This window comes from Aquarana catesbeiana, linkage group LG09, assembly GCF_042186555.1.
Source record: "Aquarana catesbeiana isolate 2022-GZ linkage group LG09, ASM4218655v1, whole genome shotgun sequence".
NCBI lineage: Eukaryota > Metazoa > Chordata > Amphibia > Anura > Ranidae > Aquarana > Aquarana catesbeiana.
Window position 1 is genome coordinate 303,710,087 of NC_133332.1, and position 17,862 is coordinate 303,727,948.

Here is a 17,862-nt window from a genome sequence, read left to right on the forward strand (position 1 = left end):
TAAAAGCGTGGTGTCAACAAGCCCCAAAATAGGTTAAAGCCTACACCCAGTCAAAACTTTTTCTGGTTTTTAATAGAATGGGGGATGAGTCTCTGGTTGGTTTTACAGCTATCCGGGCCTTTGGTAGAGAGATTTCAGCCTGCTTTCCAGTGATAACAATTTTACCAGACAGGAAGTGAGGGGAAATTTCCAACAGCAACACAGAAATAATTTGGAGAGTAGGGGAAGGTGTCAGAAATCATGAAATCAGGCCTAGACAGAGGTACAGTTAAATCACACTTGTTTAATAATAAAAGTAAAAATAACAAACGTAGTCAAAACATAGCCAAAGTTCAGTAACCGGAACGGATAGTCAGCCAAGCCAGAAGTCAGGGATCAATGTAGTGGAACAGCAAGCAGGATCTGGAGCCAGAAGGGATGTCAGCCAAGCAAGTCTTGAACAGGATTGCAGGAGTTTCTGTGATGTTGACCAAGGCGAAGGCAGAGCTCCTCTGGACTGGACAGCTTAAGTAGGCAGGACTGACGAGCAGGATATCATCAACAGCTGAGTAACTGTGGAGCGATAGGAGCTGGCAATTAGCTGACAGCTGAGCGACTAGCTCAGAAAAGGAAGGGCTGAGCCCAGCCCTGACAGAAGACTTGGACCCCTGTGATTTCTCTAATAGAGCCCTCAATAGCAGAAAAATCAAACAGGGGTTCTAACCTATCCCCACCCTATAAAAAAAAATAAGTTGGCTGGAGGTACACTTTAAAATGGTAAGGCTGTGCAGTCCAGCCTGATTGGAGCTAGTAGTCTTAGCCTTATTGCTAGTGCGCAGGGGGTTATGGGAGTCTAAAATGAGCCTGTGTTTTGCCCATGGGTACTTACGAAACAGTAGCAGAGGAACGTTATCTTGAGATGATGCTGACAGCTTCTGCAGCAAGAAGTGGGAATGCAGCCTGGCCGGTCCACACCCAAGTGGGAAGCTTCTTGAGAGGAGATCATGTAGTCCTTACACTTTCCCTACTCCTTTGAAACCTCTCCCTGTTGTTATGCACTGTCCCTGACAGACGGAGAACCTGTCCCTAAACTAACCACTCGCACAATTCGTGCCAAATCAGGGGACTAGGCTGTTAAAGTGGTTGTAAACCTCAGTCATGGAATCAGAGCAAACCACATATATCTGAGGTGTTTACTTATCTCTCTCCAATGCTCTAAGTGTAATTTTTCTCTGGTGCTTCGTTATCAGCATGTGTCACTTCTGAGAAATTTTCCCAACACATGAGATAAATTTGTGTTGGGGAGGGGGAGAGCTGAAAACCGAGATTGTTCTATTCAGAACACAGTTCTTCTGCTGTATGGAGGGGGTGTGTTCCTTTCCTCCAATCAGCTCTCACACACTGCAACTGCAGTTTCTCCACCCCTTCCTCTGTGCTCGATCTGCCCTGTTGAAGGGGTGTAGAGAGGAGAAGACTGACTACAGATAAACAAGTAAAACCTAGGTAGGAGGATTTGTTTCAACTCTGTGTATCATCTGAGGCTGTTCACTTCATTGGCTATATGTGAGGGTTACAACCACTTTAATTATTTATTCTTTAAATAAGCTCTGCCCTCCGCCAAGATGACCGTGGAAATCACAAGGGGCACCAGCATCCAATTGGACAGTTGTTCCCCTGGTGATTGCAGGAAAACATAGATGAACCAACTTTCTCACGACTTCCCTCCCCTCCTGTATTGCCGCTTTGATGGAGCACCACCTACAGTGGGGAGTATGGACTGCACCTGCCAACATCCTCCCTCATTGCCTGCAGCCCAGCCAAAAAATTCAAGTACTGGGCACTAATATCCCATAGACTTATATGTACTGTACCGTTGGACCTGCAATGTGTGTTCAGACTTTTAATATGTATCTGGGCTGCAGACACAAAACTTTGAATGTTTACAGGGGCTAGAGAGAGGGGCTTGGTGTTTTTTGTCAAAAATTTTAACTTGGTCTTTTGAACAGGTAAGTCTCCAACCCTTCCTCAATGTTGGGTGTAGATGCCACGTACAAGAATTACTGCAAGCTAATACTAATACAGGTTCAGGTGCTTACGGTTAAATTTAAGAACACATTTAATGATTTTGTTAAATATCTTACTGTAATAAATCATGCTTTTAAATCTGCCTGGAGTTCAGCTTTGATTGCTTTCCTTTTAGGCCATCGACACCTATATGTGAATTAATTGAACACAAATACCAAAATCTTTGGCTTGAGCAGCAGCGTCAGGCGAGCGAGGCCCTCCGAGTTTTGTCCAAGGAGAAGGTAGGTGTCATAAAAGACACATAGGCTTATGGAAAGTCAACCTTTTAGTGTTTTCTGTTCCCTAGTGTGGGGATTTCCTTTACACTTCCTGTCCCTTTGAACCCACAGAAAGAAATCTTGGGGGCTGTTCCCCATTCCCCAACAAATAGAAAGTACTTTTATTCTTTTCTCTTTTGGAAAGATTCTGCTCATTTCCTGCCCCAGTGACCACACAGGAAAAATGTCCCCAATGGGGGTCACAGAAATCAATTAATACTATTAGATAAGCACCTGAACAACCACAACATGCACCTGCTGTCACAATTCAAAGAGAGGTGGCCCCTTGAATCAATGAGCTACAAATACCATCAGCCTTCTCAATGAACTACCAGGGCACTGATGAGCGGTCTAGGTAGTTAATTGAGCTTCCTGTCATTCAGTAACTGCCTGTCCGTATTAGAGGCAGACAGTCTGCTGGAGCCTGCTGATCATGAGTGCAATGCTTTACAGGCTCCTAAAAAAAAAAAAGTAATAAATGCACAATTTTTTAACTGCCAAAAAAATGTGCTTTTATTATGTTTTTTGTAAAGATGAACGTATCGCTCTCCTCTCTTCTTGGATTCACATCCAGTGCCAACAAGGGACAGCCAAGAAGGAGGTAAGTGACTGTTCTGTGCAATACACAAAGCAGGTAAGTATAATGCCCCGTACACACGATCGGACATTCCGGCAACAAAATCCATGGATTTTGGACAAGTTGGCTCAAACTTGTCTTGCATACATACTGTCACACAAATCTTGTTGGAAATTCCGAACGTCAAGAACGCGGTGATGTACGACGAGCCAACAAAAATGAAGTTCAATAGCCAGTACGGCTCTTCTGCTTGATTCTAAGCATGCGTGGAACTTTGTGCATCGGAATTGTGTACACACGATCGGAATTTACGACAACGGATTTTGTTGTCGGAAAATTTGAGATCCAGAATGTCTGATGGAGCCTACACATGGTCGGAATTTCCGACAACAAGCTCTCATCGAACATTTTCCGTCGGAAAATCCTATCGTGTGTACGGGGCATGACATCCTTTTTATTTAAACAAACAAAAAAATAGTCTTTAGACTCATTTAAAAAAATGAACTTTATGGATCTTAATGTTGGAAAGAATACTTTTGCTTGTAACAACCAGTTAGTAGACACATGAAAGGCAATAGATGAATGAATGAACTAGGGGCAATGAAAGCTGGTCCTTCAACTTTTAATGTTTCCATGTAGGTGGTTTTAATAAAAATGTTTAACGGGCGTTTAAAAGAAGCGAGAGTTAATATTTAAATGGTGTTTAAGGACAGCCAATGGCTGGATTATGCGTTAATGGCAGCAAGATGTGCAGCGTTAATGTGGTAATAATCAATTCCTGTGCGGTTTATTGCCACTGAATATGATGCTTTACAGCTTAAGTGCAGGACTATGCGATTTGTTTAATTAGCAGCTATTTTACAGCTGGCAGGGCAGGAGATTAGTCATAAGCATCGGAAAACATGAAGTATCATTTATAGATGATAGTTAAATGGTAAAATAGAGGTTAGGTAGTGGAGAGGAGACTTCTGAGGTCAACCGGTAAAGTCAACCTATAGATCAATGTTAACATAAAGCTGGGATGAAAACTAAAGGCTAAGAGAAGGGCTGCAACACCTTTCCTTGGGAATATACAACTACCTACAGACTCCCTCCATTGCCAGTTAGGTGATTAGAGGTCAGTTAGTTGAATATGTGATCTTTGCTGAACGGCCATTTAGGCCTTAGTGACAAGTTCACTTGATCGCCCCTGCTGATATTTCTTTGCGTTTCCCCACCCAGCCTTTCACATACTTAGTACTTATACGTATGGTGGAGCATGAAACTATTGCCTTTCCTCCCACAATACAGCACTCTGTGTCTGGATGACCAATCACTATATGTGGGTGGATCATTAGACTTGTGCAAGCTCCGAGCAGTTTGATCTTCTCACACACAGATCTTTTATTTGGTTGCAGCTACTGAACAGAGTGGTGAGAGAGCTTGAGAAAGGTAAGTGCTAGGAGGAGGATATGGGCTGTTAAGTGAAACTTGAACATTGCCTCACTTTTTAGGGTCAGTCTACCCAAACAGTTTTTTTACTTTGGTTGGGCTGAATCACACCTTGGCCTCCTATAGTCCTAAAGAACAACAATGCTAATATTTTTACAGCAGATGTCCTGGCTTTGCCACTGCACACATATTGTATACTACTCCTCCTGCGGCATTAGTCAAAAGATGAAAGTTAATGCAAAATCAAACAAGCAAAGTAAGACCCACTTGTGGGCAGGGCCTACTCGCCCTGTAGATGGAGGCTACACCAGGTTGTGGGGCTGGGGCCAAACCGCCCCGCCGAACGTGCTCACTGGGGCCGGAGACCATGCGGGGCCACCGTCATGAGGAAATCAGCATTAAGGCAGCATCCAACACTTAAAAGTGAGCCATTCACCTTGCACAGATACACATCAAACGTCTATGCTGTGAGACACTTTTTCCATGACACTGTACACTTTGGGTTGATTTACTAAACGCAAATAGACTGTGCACTTTGTGAAGTACAGTTGCTCCAGAGCTTAGTAAATGAGCAAAAGCTCTGCTGGCTTCCATCATCCAATTAAGTGTAAGCAAAAATGCTGTTTTCTAAATTTTCCCTGCACGTTATTGGGTATTCTTTGTAGAATGAAGATTTAGCTCATTTACTAAGCTCTGGAGCAACTGCACTTTGTAAAGTGCACAGTCTATTTACCTTTAGTAAATCAACCCCTTTATCTTCCAAATCTAGCATTTTGAGAGAGACACTGCAGAGCTTGTGTCATCCTCCACCAGCCCAGCTACTCTGCCACCTCACTCCCAGTGGCAGATCAGAGATCCCGCCACACACTAAGCGCAGATCTCCATGCATGCACAATTAACTCATTCACTCTCCCGTAACTGGGGTCTCCGTGCTGTGAATTCAGTCCCAAATGCTGTGGGGTACTGACTGGTAGGAAGAAACCACCGACCCCCCTCACTAACCAGAGGGCCTGTCACCCATGCCCAGTACCTCCTTCCCGCTGGCTGGCTGCTATAGCATTCCCACCAGTCCTGGTTACCCATAGCAAATGTATGTTGGACATGACTTTCCGCCAACTCCTCTGTATGGTTAAGTCTTCCTTGGTGGCCCTCTAACTCTTCCTCTTTATTCCCGTGTGTGTTACAGGCCCTGTTCTTTTGATACACCATATACCTTCATGCACCCCTTTGGATAAACTTTAGACCAGGCATGGAACAGTTGATGAAATTTTACTGAGCATTCAGTAACACAGTTCAACAGCATGGCACACATGAAACAGAGTCAAGCCCTAACTATCTAATGTAGGCTGCCTAGCTTATACCTTACCTAAAGGAAAGTCAATTTAGCTGAAGTCCGTTACTTGCAGAGTTGTGGATCCAGAGAGAACCCCAGCAGCCTGGCCCATAAGGGGGCCATGTGCTCCAGCAGGACTACATGGTGCAGCAGTCCTTCCTCTGTAATCCCATGAGGAAGGGAGCCTAGACCCTGAGCCTTCCCGCCGTATTTATGTGGCTTACAACAGGGGGCAGGACCACAGACAACTGGGAAAGAGTCTAGACACTGATAAACCCCTTCACAGCCTGAACTAATTACATGCAACAGCAAAAATACATACAATGGTACCCCTTAAGAACCTGCTAACACACTCATAATGACCACAAAGAGAAATCCACCTCAGAGACATTACAGAAGTAATCAAATAATGATTCAGCCCATGTACATCAAAACTGATACAAAAGTTTTCGACACAATAACCCTTTTTGTTGGCCATAGAGATGGGTTGCCAATCAGACATTAAGAAACCCTTTGGTGGCCAAAATATGCCATGTCCATCTGTTTAAAAAAAATATGTGTGCTGGGTTTCCTGTAAGCAAGTACTTGTGCGAATTGGGCTAACTCCAAACCATCCTGTATTCAAAAGTATTACATACAGAAATGTCCTCTGTTATTACAACTTTACCTTTTTTATATGCAGATCAAGATGAGTAAGGTGCAGGATACCCGGACCACAATGCTCAGAAGGTACCAGCCAGAACCTGACCCTGCCCCTCTATGGCAACTGCCACGTTTTCAAAAGGTTTGTAGCAGAGCAAAACTTATTTCTTAGGCTGTGTTAATGCTTCTAACCTGAACTTGGGAATTACAGTCAGGTCCATAAATATTGGGACATCGACACAATTCGAATCTTGTTGGCTCTATACACCACCACAATGGATTGAAAATGAATCGAATAAGATGTGCTTTAACTGCAGACTTTCAGCTATAATTTGAGGGGTTTTACATCCAAATCAGGTGAACGGTGTAGGAATTACAACAGTTTGTGTATGTGCCTCCCACTTTTTAAGGGACCAAAAGTAATGGGACAGATTAACAATCATCCATCAATCTTTCACTTTTTAATACTTGGTTGCAAATCCTTTGCAGTCAATTACAGCCTGAAGTCTGGAACACATAGACATCACCAGACGCTGGGTTTCATCCCTGGTGATGCTCTGCCAGACCTCTACTGCAACTGTCTTCAGTTCCTGCTTGTTCTTGGGGCATTTTCCCTTCAGTTTTGTCTTCAGCAAGTGAAATGCATGCTCAATCAGATTCAGGTCAGGTGATTGACTTGGCCATTGCATAACATTCCACTTCTTTCCCTTAAAAAACTCTTTGGTTGCTTTTGCAGTATGCTTTGGGTCATTGTCCATCTGCACTGTAAAGCGCCGTCCAATGAGTTCTGAAGCATTTTGCTGAATATGAGCAGATAATATTGCCCAAAACACTTCAGAATTCATCCTGCTGCTTTTGTCAGCAGTCAAATCATCAATAAATAAAAGAGAACCAGTTCCATTGGCAGCCATACATGCCCACGCCATAACACTACCACCACCATGCTTCACTGATGAGGTGGTATGCTTTGGATCATGAGCAGTATCTTTCCTTTTCCATAATCTTCTCTTCCCATCACTCTGGTACAAGTTGATCTTGGTCTCATCTGTCCATAGGATGTTGTTCCAGAACTGTGAAGGCTTGTTTAGATATTGTTTGGCAAACTCTAATCTAGCCTTACTATTTTTGAGGCTCACCAATGGTTTACATCTTGTGGTGAACCCTCTGTATTCACCCTGTCAGCCTTCTCTTGATTGCTGACTTTGACACACATACACCTACCTCCTAGAGAGTGTTCTTGATCTGGCCAACTGTTGTGAAGGGTGTTTTCTTCACCAGAGAAAGAATTCTTTGTCATCCACCACAGTTGTTTTCCGTGGTCTTCCGAGTCTTTTGGTGTTGCTGAGCTCACCAGTGCGTTCTTTCTTTTTAAGGATGTTCCAAACAGTTGATTTGGCCACACCTAATGTTATTGCTATCTCTCTAATGGGTTTGTTTTGTTTTTTTTTTAGCCTAATGATGGCTTGCTTCACTGATAGTGACAGCTTTTTGGATCTCATATTGAGAGTTGACAGCAACAGATTCCAAATGCAAATAGCACACTTGAAATGAAATCCGGACCTTTTTTTTTTTCTTTAATAAAGGAATTGTCCAAAACTGTCTACTGTCACTTTTACTTTTTTCATCCATTCACATAGGGTTGATGCTGGGACCTGGGGGCCCCCTTGTTAAAGGAGGCTTCCAGATTCCGATAAGCCCCCCCCGCCCACAGACCCCAACAACCACTGGGCAAGGGTTGTGGGGAAGAGGCCCTTGTCCCCATCAACATGGGGACAAGGTATTTTGGGGGGGACCCCAAAGCACCCTTCCCATGTTGAGGGCATGTGGCCTGGTATGGTGAAATTGAATCAGTGTGATGTGTATCATAGGAGCCACGAGTCAGTCTAGGAGGCGGGACTTTGTTACAGTGGCTGCCTGGAAGATTCAAATCCAAGCTCCACGACAGTAGAAGACCATTGCCACTCTGTGTGATCCAGGGGCACTGGTAGGCTGCAAATGGTGGGCACTGGTAGGCTACAATTGGTGGGAACTGGCAGGCTGCAATTGGTGGGCACTGGCAGGCTGCATTTGATGGGCACTGATAAGGCTGCATTTGCTGGGCACTGGCAGGCTGCATTTGCTGGGCACTGGCAGGCTGCATTTGCTGGGCACTGAAAAGGCTGCATTTGGTGGGCACTGATAAGGCTGCATTTGGTGGGCACTGGTAGGCTGCAATTGGTGAGCACTGGCAGGCTAAATTTGGTGAGCACTGATAAGCTGCATTTGGTGGGCAGTGATAAGGTTGCATTTGGTAGGCAGTGATAATGCTGCATTTGGTGTGCACTGGCATGCTGCATTTGGTGGGCACTGGCATGCTGCATTTGGTATGCACTGACAGGCTGCATATGGTGGGTACTGGCATGCTGCATTTGGTGGGCACTGGCATGCTGCATTTGGTGGGCACTGGCAGGCTTCATTTGATGGGCACTGATAAGCTGCATTTGCTGGGCACTGATAAGGCTGCATTTGCTGGGCACTGATCAGGTTGCATTTGATGGGCACTGATAAGGCTACATTTGTTTGACACTGGTAGTCTACATTTAATGGGCACTGATCAAGCTGCATTTGGTGGGCACTGATCAGGCTGCATTTGGTGGACACTGATCAGGCTGCATTTGATGGGCACTGAGAAGGCTGAATTTGGTGGGCACTGGTAGGCTGTAATTGGTTGGCACTGGTAGGCTACATTTGATGGACACTGCACTGGTAGGCTGCATTTGGTGGCCACTGATAAGCTGCATCTGATGGACACTGCACTGGTAGGCTGCATTTGGTGGGCACTGGTAGGCTGCATTTGGTGGGCATTGGTAGGCTGCATTTGGTGGGAACTGGCATGCTACATTTGGTGGGCACTGGTAGGCTGAAATTGGTTGGTACTGGTAGGCTACATTTGATGGACACTGCACTGGTAGGCTGCATTTGGTGGGCACTGATAAGCTGCATCTGATGGACACTGCACTGGTAGGCTGCATTTGATGGGCACTGGTAAGCTGCATTTGATGGGCACTGGTAAACTGCATTTGAGAGGCACTGGTAGGCTGCATTTGGTGAGCACTGGTAGGCTACATTTGGTGGGCACTGGTAGGCTGCAAATGGTGGGCATTGATAGGCTGCATTAGGTGGGCACTAGTAGGGCTGTATTTGGTGGGCAATGGTAAGGCTGCATTTGGTGTGCACTGGTAGGCTGCATTTGATGCATTGATCTTTTGTATCATTTCACCATATCCTGTAGTATGTCTGCAGTCTCTGACCATCTCTTGTAGTATGTCTGCAGTCTCTGACCATCTCTTGTAGTATGTCTGCAGTCTCTGACCATCTCTTGTATCATGTCTGCAGTCTCTGACCATCTCCTGTACTATGTCTGCAGTATGTCTGGGGGCTCTTTCTAACAGAAGCCCTCTCTGTGTTCATTGGCAAGACCCCCCTCCAGGTCCCATTAGTGTAATATCTTCCTTTATTTTGTTTATTGGTAAGAGATCATGGGAGGATCCCAGGGTAACGAAGACTCCTTAGGGGAGCATCTCTGTGTTTGAGTCATTGCCATAGAAACATGTTAAAGTGGAGGAGTTAGTAAGATGACCATGCCCATGGTCATGGTCATTTCTGCACCCAGGCGTCTGTGACCCTAGGTGGCCCTGCCTTTGGCCAATAATGGCTCTCACAGCAGAGCCCGCTGTGATTGGCCAAAGCATGCAGGTCAGGTGCATGCTTTGGCCAATCAGTAGCTGTCAATGCACTGCGATCTCACAGTGCATTGATGGTCTCGCAGTGCATTATGGGGCATTCCGCAGGCGCTCAAATTTCCCAGGAATGCCCCATAATGATCTAAATTTGGTGAACGGGCAAACACCCGAAGTTCGAGTCGAACTTAAGTTTGACTCAAACGTTGGGCTCATCCCTATTTGGTATATGTTACAAGGAATGCCTTAAACGAACCAGTAAGGTACGAACTTGTGTAAGTCTGAAACTCCTCTCATGAGTTGTTATAACATTGGAGCGTACCATTTAAGGGATAGGTGTGTGTGTTTGTACTTACTAGTGTTCCCTCCCTATCGTAGCAGAAATGTCAGTGCAGTGTAAGGCTGAAAGGTCCCTGATAGAGACTGACCTCTCTCCTGCCTGAGCTCAGGGATGATAACTGACACTCTTTCTGGGCTGCTCGAGGGGTGTAAAGCTGTCAATTGACAAAGTCTTTTGTTTTCTTTCATTTAACCCTGACAGAATATTTGACACATGACAGTTTTAAGGGTCTTTTAACAGAACCAAATTTAAGCAGGTAACCTGCAGGACTGCCTTACAGTCTGACACTTAGTTTAATATTTTTAAACTGAGAAACCGCAAGTACAAGTGAAAATTTCAAAAAATGGAACACAATGTAATAAAATTCAAGAGTAGAGATTCAGAATATTACAGATACACATTGGGGGAGATTTAGTAAAACTAGAGCTCTCAGAATCTGGTGCAGGTCTGCATGGTAGCCAATCAGGATCTAACTTCAGCTTGTTCAATAAGGCTTTGACTATAAAACCCAGAAGCTGATTGTTTACTACACAGAGCTGCACCAGATTTTGCACTCTCTGGTTTTAGTAAATATCCCCCATTGCAGACTGGTCCTATTCAAGTTTTCCTGCCACTGGTTTTATGAGTAAGTAAGAGAAAAGTACTGTAAAATTAGCAGGTAAAAATACTGTATAGTCATGCTTTTGTGCTGCACCAGGTTCAGGCTGGGGAACTGTCATAGATGAATGTGCCATATGACCACTATAGCCACATGGCTATCATAAAGCTGGATTAAACCCCTGACACATCGTTATTCTTTCCCATAATATTCTTGTACTTTAATGACAGTAACTGAGCGCTGCCATGGGCCAGTCAACACCGACTGTCATCCCTTATCCCAACACAGCTTTCCACCAGCAGTGGAAATATAGGTGGGGTATTACGGAAGGCCTTGTATGTGTTGTAGGGAATTATTGTGTTTCATTACAGTAGGCTTAAAGAAGATCCTCCTGGTTTGCTATCTATGCTGGGAGCTGACAAAGTCGACAGTAGCTCTGACAGGCCAGTGATAAAGCAGGTCTCCTCTCCTGTGCTCTTTTCCCACCTTGACTTGTTCCATTAACATATGTCAGTAATCATTTATAAGCCCCTGAGATGCCACCACTGCTGTGTGTTCTGCTTGGAACAGAGGAGGCCAGCGTGGAACAGATTGAGGAAGTCAGGGGAGATGTCAGTGCGAGTGATGTTCACCTCAACTCTATACATCTGTACATCACTGGGAGGAGGCCAGTCAGTCTTTTGAATGCTGTTCATGGTGTGAGGAGGAGAAGCATAGAGGCATTTGTTTGCCCAGAGCTACCAAGTGCCTCTCACTATCAAAGAAAGGTCATAAGAGGCAGCCAGATTCTGTGTTTCACAATGACGAGGATGCTGGGAGCTGCCTGATTTAATGAAGTAGGCTTGGAGTAACAGCAGCCAGGCTACAAGATAAGTTCACTTTTAGGCCCTTATCCTTTAGGGCTTCCCTTCTCTGTGCTGAGCATTTTGCTAATAACCAGGGCTATACCTGTGTGTGTGTGTGCGTGTGTGTGTGTGGGAGGGAGAACGGGACCTGAGGGATATCTGTTGGGTAGGCGGTTGATGATGGACCTTTTCTTTATGCTTCCCATTAACTTGTTGGGCACCAAGTTCTGGGTCACATGGGAGGACTACTTTGGGCTATGCCAGGCAGTGTCCAGGGTCACTTATACTAGCACAGGGGTAACACCTCTTCAATGTCCAGGACCAGGCAGGGCCACAGTCTCGTGTACAGGTGTATGTGTTGCATTAGGAGGGGAATGTAGAGCCTATGCCCACTCCATCAGTCAGTGTACTTCTGGTACCTCACTCCCAATAACACTAACCCCTATGTACTATTTCTTTTACTGAATTTTATTGAGATTTTTCAATTAAAAAAATAAAGAGGTAAAAGTGGTACATAAACAAAACGGAAACATGAAGTAACAATACAATTTGTACATATATTGCTCAGTAAATGTAAAGTAAGAACAGTAATGGTCTGATAGTGTGAAATGCCATAGGTAAAGCAGGACTCATTAAATACCTATTTGTAAATGCAAGTTGAGCATCTGTAACAGAAAGTGGTTTGTTCACAAAAGTTGCTTGTAAGGACTACATCTAGGCAATCTAATCAATATCAGGCAGCCCATATCCTAATGCTTCTATAACTCAAATGAAAAATATGAACAAAAGGCCTGGCACAAAATAAAAAAAAATAAGAATAATCTGCCACGGCTTGTGATGTTTATCCAGAGCCTACAGGAGCTCAACAAAGAGGGGAGGAAGTAGGTAAAGAAAAGCAACAAGAAAATAAAAAGAAAAGAAATAGAGGGAAGAGAAATGGAGAAGGGAGGGAATCAGACACCCCAGGGGATTTAAGCTGTATCACATGGAACTTTCACAGTTCTAGGAAGCGGGAGGTTATTTGAGAAGGCAGAAAGTGGTCTATCCATGGTTGCCAAATCCATTGAAATTTGTTGTACTTGTCTTCAAGGATCGCCGTCAACTTTTCGTTAATGAGCGTGCCGTGAACCCGATCTTTAATCTCTTTGAAGCTCAGAAGTGGTGTTTCCCATGACCACGCTATAGTTTGCTTTGTTGCTATAAAAATGTGGGTAATTAGGGTTCGTTCCCGACAGGTAACATCTGCTATAGGTTTATGTAAAAGTACCCTATGTGCTGTTTCAGACCCTAGTTCCTTAGAGAGACACCAGGACCCCACATGCACCCCTTGAGTAACTTCAAACCAGGCCCTGAGCAGTTGTAACAACTTTACTGAACTTTTTGGCAGAACATGTATAACATTCAGTAACGTCTTTTCCTAACTGATTTTAACTGTGGCTTTCCCCGTTTACATACACAGGTCTCTTAGAGGAAAGTCCAAGTTTAGCAGTGCTCAAGTTCATGTTTCAGGTATCTTCTAGCGAATCAGCGTTCTATAGCGCACTAAAGGTACCAAAGGTCCCAGCAAGTCTTTAGCGTAGGTTCCCCAGACATTTTCCCAAGTTTTCATACATGTGCAGAAGGTGCACTGGCTGTCTTGCAATTTTAAAGATTACATTTTGCGGTGGCAGGAAGGTTGTACAATGGAGATTACTGGAGCCCTGCAGTTTCAGTTAGCATGTACTATTAGTAAAATGCTCAGCTTAGGGAGAGGGGTTGGTATGGTAGATATGATTACTAAAAGTACCCATAGATGTCAATTTGCGGTCGGTTGTACAAGCACACTTTTAACCTGTTGATTTCTTAAGTGTTCCTTGGTTATAGTTTATGATTTTAGCAGCTACTTGTTTTAAACATCTTTGCTCACTAGCGGAAGAGAACGAATGATACGATTTCCTTTTTTGACTTGAGTGTGGCAAAAATATACAGTATATAATTTTAATTTATACTTTACCAATGCCCTTTGCTTCCTTGATGTAATTTTCGTCGATATTGTTCTATTGGCACAACATAAATAAATAAGAATGACCCTGGTGGAAGAATCTTGCCTTTGTAGCTTTTGGCCAGAGGGTTTGCCCTCTTCTGCTCTGATATAATTTATTATTGCACCATCTCCCATCACCAGCACCAACTGGCAATGGAAGTTTTCCTGCAGTTTCTGATCTCACTATGTGTTTAGATAGAACAAATACAACAGCACTTAGAAGCAGTAACATTGGTTAGTATATATCCAGAGTGTGACAGGGGATGTGCAAAGATGGTAGCTCAGCTCTATGGCAAGAAGTAACCATACGGTATAGCCTTTGAAAGATAAGCGGTCCCACATCACTTCAGTACTTACTTCAGGAAATACTGAAGAGTCCATGCCTTTGCTCACCCACAACAGCTCATAGACTGATGCCTTCCAAGTGCTTTTTACACGGTTGTCCGTCAATTCCTCATCAACAGAATTAACTCATTGCACAAGCTTTCTTTGTGAGGTTTCCCATCCTAGCAACCTCTTCTTGACCTGTCGGGGTATGGACCCAGTTCTCTGAAGGTATGCTGTGGTATCTGGCACCAAGCTGTCAATAGCAGATCTTTTATGTCCTGTAAGTTGCGAGATGGGCCTGCATGGATCGGACCTCTTTTTCCAGCACATCCCACAGATGCTCCATTGGATTAGGATCTGGAGAATTTGGAACTCGTTGCTGTGCTGCCCAATCCAATCTTGAACCATTGTTGCAGTGTGGCAGGGTGCATTATCCAGATGAAAGAGGCCACCGCCATCATGAATACTGTTTCCATGAAGGGGTGAACTTGGTCAGCAACAATATTTAGGTATGTGGTACATGTCAAAGTAACATCCACATGAATGGCAGGACCTAAGCTTTCCCAGTAAAACATTGCCCAAAGTATCACACTGCCTCCACTTCCCATACTGCATTCTGGTCCAATCTTTTCCCCAGTTAAGTGATACACACACCTGGCCATCCACTTGATGTAAAAGAAAATGTGAATAATCAGACCACACCTTCTTTCATTGCTCAATGCTCCACTTCTGGTTCTCACGTGTCCATTGTGCCAGCATGGGCATCCTGACAGGTCTGCAGCTGTGCAGCCCCATACACAACAAACTGCGATGCCCATTTTTCTGCTTTCAACACATTTCAGGGACAACATGTTCACTTGCTGAATAATACAGTATATCCCACTGACATTCATAAGCCATTGTAATGAGATACATTGGATCTGGAAAGTATGAACAGCGATTCACTTTTTCCACATTTTGTTATGTTACAGCCTTATTCCAAAATGGATTAAATTCCTTATTTTACTCGAAACTTCTACAAACAGTACCCCATAATGACAACATGAAAAAAGTTTGTTTGAAATATTTGCAAATGTATTAAAAATAAAAAAGGAAAAAAAAAAAACACATGTACATAAGTATTCACATCCTTTGCTCAATACTTAGGTTGAAGTACCTTTAACACCAATTACAGCCTCAAGTCTTTTTGAGTATGATGCTACAAGCTTGGCACACCTATTTTTTGGCAGCTCCATTAGGTTGGATGGGGAGTGTCAGTGCACAGCCATTTTCAGATCTCTCCAGAGATGTTCAATCGGGTTCAAGTCTGGGCTCTAGCTGGGCCACTCAAAGACATTCACAAGAAAGATGAACCTTGGCCCCAGTCTGAGGTCCAGAGCGCTCTGGAGCAGGTCTTCATAAAGGATGTCTCTGCACATTTCTGCATTCATCTTTCCATACAGGCCTAACTAGTGGAGTGCTGCAGAGATGGTTGTTCTTCTGGAAGGTTCTCCTCTCTCCACAGAGAAACGCTGGAGCTCTGTCAGAGTGACCATCGGGTTATTGGTCACCTCCCTGACTAAGGCCCTTCTCCCCCAATCGCTCAGTTTGGCTAGGAGGCCTGCTCTAGGAAGAGTCCTGGTGGTTCCAAACTTCTATTTACCGATGGATGGAGGCCACTGTGCTCGTTGGGACCTCCAATGCTGAAGAAATGTTTCTGTACCCTTCCCCAGATCTGTGCCTCAATACAATCCTGTCTCTAAGGTCTACAGACAAGTCTTTGGATTTCATGGCTTGGTTTGTGCTCTGATATGCATTGTTAACTGTGGGACCTTATATAGACAGGTATGTGCCTTTCCAAATCATGTCCAAGCAACTGAATTTACCACAGGTGGACACCAATCAAGTTGTAGAAACATCTCAATGATGATCAGTGGAAACAGGATGCACCTGAGCTCAATTTTGAGTGTCATGGCAAAGGCTGTGAATACTTATGTACATATGATTTTTGTTTTTTATTTTTAATAAATTTGCAAGATTTCAAACAAACTTCTTTCACATTGTCATTATATGGTATTGTTTGTAGACTTTTGAGTAAAATAATGAATTTGATCCATTTTGGAATACAGCTGTAAGGTAACAAAATGTGTAAAAATTGAAGCGCTGTGAATACTTTCCGGATGCACTGTAATCAATGCTATTCACTTAACCTGTCAGTCGTCATAAAATTATGGCTGATCTTTGCGTTTTCACTTTATTTTGATGTCTTTTGAAATGCACAAAGTCATATCTCCAAACTTACTACATTTGCATGCATAAATTGAAGGAGCTAATGTATTCTTGCAAGCGCACTTATCCTTTAAGGGCCCCCCTGGAATCATCCGTTTCCTGTGAGCTGCACTTTACAGACAGGTAGCTGCTGCCAGTATAAAAAAAGTGAATTTCAGTTGTGTGGAAACTTCTTATCTGTCAGATGCAGTAAGAGAGAGTGGACAGACGGCTCCCGTCTAATAAGGACAGGTATGGTATAGACAGTACTGTGCGCCTGGTACAGGATGTCTTCTGTTTCTCTATGTGTCACTATGCGCACAACCCTGACAGTGCATATGAAGACACAGGAGACTATTAACAAACCTGTAAACACAATCCTACCCTGCTGTGTCACTCTCTTCTGCTGACAATCCACTAAGTTTAGGCAGACCCTGAAATATGATGTTTCATGGTGAAATCTTGACATAAAGATCTCGTAAAAGGTATTCAGATGTTGGCAGCTTCTCACCACACTACCTTTAAAAAAACAACTCCCAAGCAAATATGCAAAAACCACTGTCAGTTCACTTATACATTCCATGAGAAGTCATCTACCTTGGGGGCTGTTTATAAAGGGCCGATGGGCTGCGTACCCCAATTTGGTAAACTTTTGTTCTTTTAGGACTTTTTTTTCCCCATTCTGTTAATAAAAACGGCTTCCTTGGTTTGGTACCCATGCAGAATTTATAGGTTAGTTTCTTGGCCAATTGTTTTTGAAATATTATAATGAGGCATGCATGGACTGTAAGAGCAAAATGTTAGTATGGCAAAATGACAAGTACAAATACTTGCAAAAAAAGCCCCTCCCTCTTCCTTTGTCTGGGTTTGGTAGTTTTATTCGGCTTGGTAATTTTTTTATGTTATTTTTTTTTTCCTATCAATACACCACTTTTTTCTGAAACCTTCAAAGACTAGTTATATCCGTTATACAGTGGGGAAAATAATTATTTGATCCCCTGCGGATTTTGTAGATTTGCCCACTTACAAAGAAATGAAGGGTCTATCATTTTTATTGTAGGTGTATTTTAAATGATAGAGACAGAATACCAACCAAAAATCCTGAAAAAACATGAAAAAATGAAAAAAATAAGTATTTGATACCCTACCAACCAACAATAGTTATGTGCCTGTGTGGTACACAGATTAGTCCTGTCCGAGTGGTGCTTCTAATAACAACTCGTTATGTGTATAAAAGACACCTGTCCACAGAATCTCTTTCTTCCATTCAAACGTCACCATCATGGGCAAGACCAAAGAGCTGTCAAAGGACATCAGCGACAAGATTGTAAACCTGCACAAGGCTAGAATGGGCTACAAGACCATCAACAAGAAGCTTGGTGAGAAGGAGACAACTGTTGGAGTGATTATTCGTAAATTGAAGAAATGCAAAATAACTATCAATCGCCCTCGGTCTGGA

General features: G+C 43.5%; 1 protein-coding gene across 1 annotated transcript in view; it reads left to right on the top strand.

Moving 5' to 3' along the window:
• The window catches only part of CFAP77 (cilia and flagella associated protein 77), a 315,791-nt gene that overhangs the window by 286,924 nt on the left and 11,005 nt on the right, over positions 1-17,862 (top strand). The window contains exons 4-5 of the mRNA XM_073597999.1: positions 2,180-2,285; positions 6,345-6,446. Of these exons, the coding sequence (XP_073454100.1) occupies positions 2,180-2,285; positions 6,345-6,446 (208 nt within the window). The remainder of the gene's footprint in view (positions 1-2,179; positions 2,286-6,344; positions 6,447-17,862) is intronic.